Consider the following 8,664-nt stretch of genomic DNA (forward strand, 5'->3'; position numbering starts at 1 on the left):
TGAGGGCCTTCACTTTAGATGTAGGTGATGCTTCTCTATTGGTCATCTAGTTGCCAATTGTTCTCTTTCGTGTTGTAAGAGTGCTACTAGAAGGAAGAAGAATGCAAATGACCATTGTTTGGTAGTCTTGTATGTTGACTATTCCTCTGATGATGCTCTTTAGACTGATGATGTCTTCCCCCTCAGTGATGCTCATTTTTCTTATGGCTGTTGAGGTTGAACATTATCAACACTTTGGTCCTGTTCATGATGTTGATTCTTTCTCTTTGAAATTCCCATCGTCTTGTATTGGGGATCCTATTGATAGTATCATTTGGACAATTGTTCATTGGCGAAGAAAGAATCACTCTCTAGTCTCTCATCCTTCTCCTAGCACTGTGAGTGAGTTGTGCACCCATAATAATGTGGGTTACTAATTGTGTTGCTAGCTTGTTTGTCAATGGTCTTCTATTGACCTTGTTGTAAATATATTTTGTTTCTACACCTTCAAGTTGTAGTTTAATAAGGGAAAACACCCTTTTTCTATTTTTTTCATACAAAATAAAAAGAGATAAACATTCTTGAAATTTAAAGGTTCCTTATATAATGGTAACAAAAAATTGAATATTTCAAACACTTGTTTTTTCAATATGCATTGATATTATTGTCATATTATTCAGATACTAAAAATATTTTGCTTGCTCTAATTATTATCAATTATATGAATGCAATATAATTAATCATTCAAATTGACAATTCTATCAAATTCCAAATTTGCAACCATAAAAAATTAAAATTAGATCATGCTCACTATATTCATTTTCTACTCTATATTTTAAGTTTAACCGCCCCTTCTTCAATATCTTTCAAGGAAAATAAAATTCGCATTCATAATCAAAATGATACTAAAGATTCCAGCAACGCCTAGATAATATGCATTAAAATTCAAACCATGTTAAAGATTTAACATTAAAAATTCACCGATTCAAATAAAACTAACATTCAAAACTAAATCTTTTAGAAGATTTAGCCTGCCAAATAAGTGATCCCATCATGGCAATGGCTACCCAACCAGTGATTTTGACTGGCTGGGTGGTATGCCATGCCGGCCAAGCCCATACATACAAATCCTACATATTCGTTCTATATTTTGGCAGAGATCATCGTATTGCATGCAATTCACAATTCACTTGTGCGATCGAACGAAAAAATTAAAACATTTTTTCTAAGTGTTGAAGCAAAAGTATTATTATTATTATTATGATTAGACTTCATTCTTTTTAATAATTGATTTTTTTAAACAATATCGAATATTTCTTTTTTTTTTAGAGTTTTAATTTTATAATAATAAATAAAAATATGTAAGTTAATAATTTTAAAAATATATTATATACATTTATTTAACAGTACAATTATTTTAATTTAAAATTTATATATGCTTTTAAAATATAAAATTATTTTTAAACTAAAAATTCATTCAGTTATGTTTTATGTTGTAATTTTTAACATTATAATATATTTTTAACACATTTAAATAGAATAGTTTTATAATTTTTATTAAGTTTTAATTTTATATGTATTTCTAATTTTGTACATGAATAAAATTTACAAACATTGTGATAAATGTTCTAAAATGGAAAAATAGATTTAAAAAATTCTTTAATTTGATATAAACTTATATATTGTTTGTCAATTGTGAAATAATTTAATATAAAAATAATTATTATATTTAATAGTAATATTATTTAAAATTATATCTTTCAATCAAATTTATAATATGTATTAACTTGATATTAAAAATATTTCATTTGATTTAATATTTAAATTTGATATTATTAGGTTATAATTATAATTATTATAACCATAAATATTATTTTCTCAATTTTGAAAAAAATGATTTTAACTTAAACTATTCTATTTAAATGTGTTAAAAAGATATTATAATGTTAAAAATTACAACATAAAATATAACTAAATGAATCTTTAGTTTAAAAATAATTTTATATTTTAAAAGCATATATAAATTTTAAATTAAAATAATTGTACTATTAAATAAATGCATATAATATATTTTTAAAATTATTAACTTACATATTTTTACTTATTATTATAAAATTAAAACTCTAAAAACAAAAAAAAGTTTAGATATTGTTTAAAAAAATCAATTATTAAAAAGAATGAAGTCTAATAATAATAATAATAATACTTTTGCTTCAACACTTGGAAAAAATGTTTTAACCTTTTCATTCTACTGCACAAGTGAATTGTGAATTGCATGCAATACGATGTTCTCTACCAGAATACGGAACAAATAGACAGTCTTGTGTTTGCACGCAAACAAAAAAACTCTTGCAAAATATGCAAAGAATATGTACGATTTGTATGTATGGGCTTGGCCGGCATGGCATACCCAGCCAGTTGAAATAATTGGCTGGGTAGCCGTTGCCTGCTTAAGACACACTCGAATTCGTATGTGATGGCAGTGGGTACGGAGAGCATCATGTTGCATGGCAACTACGAGGGGATGGATAAGTCATTCATGCTCTGTTACTGGGCAACGGCTACCCAGCCAACTATTTCGACTGGCTGGGTATGCCATGTCGGCCAAGCCCATACATACAAATTGTACATATTCGTTCCGTATTCTACAAGAGTTTTTTTGTTTTGCATGCAATCACAAGACCGTCTATTCGTTCCATATTCTAGCAGAGAACATCATATTGCATGAAATTCACAATTCACTTGTGCGGTAGAATGAAAAGGTTAAAACATTTTTTCTAAGTGTTCAAGCAAAAGTAGTATTATTATTATTATTATGATTAGACTTCATTCTTTTTAATAATTGATTTTTTTAAACAATATCGAATATTTTTTTTTTGTTTTTAGAGTTTTAATTTTATAATAATAAATAAAAATATGTTTAACTTACATATTTTTATTTATTATTATAAAATTAAAACTCTAAAAACAAAAAACAAAAATTCAATATTGTTTAAAAAAATCAATTATTAAAAAGAATGAAGTCTAATAATAATAATAATACTTTTGCTTCAACACTTAGAAAAAATGTTTTAACCTTTTCATTCGATAGCACAAGTGAATTGTGAATTGCATGCAATACGATGATCTCTGCCAGAATACGAATGAAAATGTACGATTTGTATGTATGAGCTTGGTCGGCATGGCATACCCAACCAGTCGAAATAACTGACTGGATAGCCGTTGCCTCCCATCACTCGGCAAACGAAATGAAATTGACGCTGGATATCAAATCATACAAAATAATCAGCTTTCAAATCATACGGGTGACCTCAATATCAAGTGTACAGTAAAGCATCACAAATAGATCTACTGACATGAAATAAAGTTCCCATAATCATATGGTCTTGAAAAGATGAATATGTTGAATAACTTTTAGAGGGAAAAGTAGTCTGTTGGAGATCAACTCTAAGGTAAACCGTTAAAAAGCCTACCATTGGGCCTTGCTTTATCTGTCAACAAATGGGAATGTCCGGAAAAAGGCCATATATTTGGCTCTTCAAATTCCCAAAGAATATAAGTAGCACGTCGTTTTAGCATAATGCGTCGTGACTGGCCAGATATCTCCACTGCCATTAATGGAAACAACTGAATAAGGTGTCTATTCATTCCCCATCTTTTTAATAAATCATTTTCTACAATTTTATAATTCATTTAAAAATGTACGGTAGTTTCTATTTTTTATATTTAATTAATAAATTAACAAAAGACGATCTGGTCGGCTAGTTAGCCACTGGCATCTTTTTACAGCTATGAAGGCAAATCATCTTTTCCATCCCTTAAATAAGATATCAGATGCTCACGTGACAATTAGTGAGCTGAATTCAGTAATTTATATTGGTTGATTTAAGATAAACACACCTAATCACAACGTGTGATTCTGATAGCTCATCTGTTAATTCGTTGTCTCTCAGATATATAAATCGTAGGAGATATTCCAAATAGTTTAAGATAGTAACTAATTATATGATTCTGATATTACAAGTGAAAAGTATCATATCAACTTGATTCAAAGTTGGAGGGATGTCTGAGATTGTATATCCTTGTGCAGCGTGCAAGATTCGACACAGGAAATATGGAAATAAATGCGTTCTTGCTCCTTATTTCCCACCAAACGATCCTTCCAAGTTTCTACTATTACACCAAATATTCGGGGCAAGCAACATGGTCAGAAACCTTAAGGTATACAACAAATGATTTTTCCTGCAAGACAAGGCATATAATCTTTCAGCTTTACAAATAACTTGTTTATCTTTATTTGTGTCCCTTCTATAAAAAACAAGGTAAGAGTTTTCTAAGATAATACTACGCTTGAGGGTTCTTTTAAGTTATTGTAATTACTACTACATTAACGTTAAATTTCATGATCTATCTATTAGAAAAGGGAGTTCAAAACAAGCTACATCATCTATTCTTAAAATAAGATAACAAAAAAAGAGAATAATTTGATTTTAACGATAGATTATAAGGTTCAATCAACAACATTAAAGTTAAAGAATTATCCAAAAATCGATATAGAGATCTATTATATGCACTAGTATAAAATTGTAATTATAAATTATTTTGAAATTGCAGAAAATTCCAGTTGAAAGTAGGGAAGATGCTGTAAGTAGCATGGTGTACGAAGCAAGTGCGAGAGTGGTTGATCCAATGTATGGCTGCGCTGGTGCACTTTTTCGACTGCAGAAGCAAGTGTTACACCTGCAATCACAACTGACAGCCACACAAGCAGACCTCCTCAATGCACAATGCACACGCTCATCTCAGGTTGCCGAAGCAAGAAATTCATTGGGTGTCGCCAATGATACGGTAAAACCTATGGATGACATTATTGTTCTGCAAGATGATGACGACCTATTTGGATTGTAAGGTATAATCTGTTTTTATTATTATGTTTTGATGATATTGTTGATTTTAAAATAAAAAGTGTTAAATAGTTAAAGTTTAGTGGATTTTCTAAGTGTCATAGGGTTAAAATATTTCTATTGCTAAAAGCATTTGAATGTCAATTAGCTATCAGCTATAAATCAATAATGGTGAATGTTTAAGGATGGCTGCTATTATAAAGAGCTTATCATTTAATCAATCTATATAATTCGAATAGATAGTCTACCAAAATCATTTAAGTAAATCTTTTTGTAATTAGCAAGTATCCTCTTTTATGATTATAAATAATACACTTAAAACTCATTACATCTACCTGATATTACTAATGTTTGAAATATTTCATCATTTTATCTTAGACATATTTTTATTAATTAGCATCATGAATATATGTTGAATATATTGAAATGTCTAAAATACGCTTGCTCTAATTTTCATCGACATAGGTATTCCCAATCTCCACCGGCCTTGAATATCTTCACCAATCTCCTTGCTACCTCACCAATCATTACCACAAAATGCCAACATACATGCTAAGTGTAGAAGCATATGGATTAACCATGAGCTGCTTGACGAATTATCTTTGCAACAAGCTCTCACGAAACCAGATGAGGGTGAAGTGCCTATAACAACACTAGAAAAGTCATGTGTCTAGAAATCAGTGAGTACAACTCGCAGGGAATATCATCTGATCAAAGTTTTGAATATTGAAATCACAGAATTATCTGATGGCGTGTCTATATAAGATACGCCACGAGTTTGGTATTGTCTGGTAAAATGCATTAAAAAATCCCTTTCAAGGAATGCCATCAAACAAATCATATCATTATCATCAGGCAACATGATAAGTTCTTCACAAAAATACCAACATTTTTAAATGGAGTCGTGGGTAGGTTGGATTTGTTAAATAGAATGCTTGGGTGAATATATAAGAAAATGATGTAATTGCATTGTATGGAACTTTACCGTCATTCTTGCAGCGTAGAGAACCAAAAGTAAAGATGCTTGGAAAAATTCTTATACACACGTTCAAATAATGCAATGAACACCTGATTTATATCAGGTGAGTTGTATAGTGTTTAATATGTATGCAAAGAGTGGAAGAAACACATTACCCATGAACTGTTTGTCACGATGCCTCATGACGCGCAACTTCAAGAAAATGAAAGTTGATATATGTATGCATATATGCATGGGAACAATTAGACAGGATACCCAACCGATGTCAACAAAAGTGGCGAACATCCAGCAATCAGCCTAGGTTATTTCATGTCGGCATAAATAAAATAATCATTTTTATTTGTTGTTTGTAAACAATTTTATTTGCAGTAAGAACACTTTGAACCTCGTGTAGCACTTAAGGATTTTTACAATTTGTTCTGTTTCGCATGTTATCAAAATATTTTTCGAAAGAAAGAACATTTGTAGATAAGATTTGTTGAAGTTGATGAAAGATCAATCCTATAGCTCTCAAGAATCACCTGCATACAAACATCTATCATAAATAGAGAGAAGAAAAAGCTATGGAGTTTGAAATTCTCAGATCCACCAGATGAGACATTCTTGATAAGCAAAAAGAGAAATTGCTATTATTAAAAATGAATGAATAAATTACAAAGAGATCAATTCTTATAAGATCAAAACCATAACAAGTAATTAACTTAGGTTGCATGATAATAATTAAGAATAGAATTAATTATTATATGCCTAAATTTTAACTTAAGTAAACTAGAAATAATAAGTGACTTAATAATTAAATCAAAATTATTTAATTAATAAGAAAAACTTTATTATTCTAACACCCTCCTTAGGATAAACTTAGGGAATAGCTAAAAATTTATAAACTACTACTGAAAGTAAATTTGGGTCCTGACAACAAGGCCTAATAAGGTACCGAAATACAACCAACTCTTTGAAAAGAGGAGAAATAGAGAAAGCCACATGGTAAAAACTCTACTCCAAAAAGATATGAAAATAATGTTGAAAAAAACTAGTGAAGGATTGAAGAATCTTCCAAACTACGAAATGTCCCAGAAGAAAGGAACAAAAGATGATCATAAAGAACATCATTGAAGCATGAAGCTACAAACACTATCAAATTGTTTATCTGAAGAACTTACACTATATAGAACATGACTAGGTAGAGAAGACTAATTCTAAAGAGTTGATCAATTGAAATGGAAGGTGTCTTCATAGCCTCCAAAAACAGAAATGAAAGAATGTCTATATGGTAAATGATTCATCTCACTGAAATACATACGTATCCAGCCACTACAATTGCCTTGTAGATAAGAAGATGGCCAACATAAAACCCTCCAAGGAACTTTATAATGTAGTGTGAGTACAACAAAACATAAAGATGTGCAAGATCTCGAAATGCAATAGAGTGACACTTTATCTCAATGTGTTTGCAAAAATACTACAAAAGGATGTCAACAAAGATCAAAATAGATATAAGGTTGATTCAAGAGATAGTATAACCCATGAAAATTTATTTGAAGCAACAAAATTGATCCCCAGACCTAAAAGCAAAAACTCAATAGAATGTGACTGGAGCATCTAATCAAGAAAATAGAATATCTCAAGATATGTCTCTCAAAGTGAAAAATAGAACCTATAACTTTGACTACATAAAATGGCAATCAAAAATAATAAAAAGTCAAAATAAACTAGATGATGATGATGATGGGCTCGAAATTAGATTTCTGATAATATCTTGTTTGTGGAAAATGGAGTCCAGATGAGCAAGTTATGACCAAAAAATCATAGGTAGGTCAAAAAGGAGCTAGAAGGGAAAAATAAAAAACACCGCCTCAAGACCTGTGCAAAATGCCTTGGGAAATGTATCTACTAGTACCAAAAATTACCTCAGGAAGCATGTCAATTCATACCATAAATTGTCTCAGTAAGCATGCAGGTTCTATTAAAAAACTGCCTCAGGAAGCATGGTGGTTCTATACCAAAATTGCCTCTAATGGTGTGTCAATTCTATACTAGAAAAACAATCTCAATTTTTGTACAAAAATCCCAATTTTTGTATAAGACAATCTTGATTTATGTGCCAAATGTTCTTGATTTTGTGCCAAAAAAACCTTGATTTCTGTGCCAAAAGACCTCAATTTTTGTACCAAAAATCTTGATTTTCATGCTAGAAATTATAAAATCACCACCTCAAGAAGTGTGTCTAGATCTAGGAGCAATTATTTTGCCTTACCAATCAACTGTGTCCTAACTGAACAAATTTTATATGGGTTTTGGGTTGCTACAAATCCAATAGTGAGGTCTGTTTGGGCTCAAAATACACTAAAAAATAACCCCCCCAAATCCAATACAAAACACCTTTGAAAACTGAAGCCCTCTGAATTTTTTTATTTTTTTTTAAAAAGAGATCTGAAAACCAAATCAAACTTTTCATAAACAAAATAGGGGCATGAAGATTTAGTGCTCTGATACCATGTTGAAGTTGATAAAAGATCAACCCTACAACTTCCAATGATCACCTGCATGCAAACACCTGTCATAGAAAGATAAGCAAAAGCTATGGAGGCCAAAATTCTTAGATCCACAGATGAGACATTCTTGATGAGTTAAAAGAGAAATTGCTATTATTAAAAGTGAATGAATAAATTACAAAGAGATCACTCCTTGTAAAAGGAGATCAAAACCCTAACAAGTAACTAACCTAGGTTGCATGCTAATAATTAATAAAAGAATTAATTATTATATGCCTAAAGTTTAACTTAAGCAAACTAGAGATAATTA

General features: G+C 30.2%; 1 protein-coding gene across 1 annotated transcript; it reads left to right on the top strand.

The window, feature by feature from the left end:
- The first annotated feature begins 4,002 nt into the window (after positions 1–4,002).
- LOC149564664 (LOB domain-containing protein 11-like) lies at positions 4,003–4,970 on the top strand. The gene is made up of 2 exons (XM_089816908.1): positions 4,003–4,200; positions 4,594–4,970. Exons 1-2 carry the CDS (start codon positions 4,042–4,044, stop codon positions 4,885–4,887), a joined length of 453 nt encoding a protein of 150 aa, XP_089673034.1. The 5' UTR covers positions 4,003–4,041; the 3' UTR covers positions 4,888–4,970.
- The last annotated feature ends 3,694 nt before the right edge of the window (positions 4,971–8,664 follow it).

Source organism: Cupressus sempervirens, chromosome 3 (genome assembly GCF_028749045.1).
Source record: "Cupressus sempervirens isolate cs-2001-9-10 chromosome 3, ASM2874904v1, whole genome shotgun sequence".
Classification (NCBI taxonomy): Eukaryota; Viridiplantae; Streptophyta; class Pinopsida; order Cupressales; family Cupressaceae; genus Cupressus; species Cupressus sempervirens.

What these genes read in the sequence shown, in the direction of transcription:
- LOC149564664 (XM_089816908.1), top strand. Translation starts at nt 4,042, where the DNA reads ATGTCTGAGATTGTATATCCTTGTGCAGCGTGCAAGATTCGACACAGG. An exon ending in ACATGGTCAGAAACCTTAAG is followed by an intron (nt 4,201 to 4,593) that starts GTATACAACAAA and finishes TTGAAATTGCAG; the next exon opens with AAAATTCCAGTTGAAAGTAG.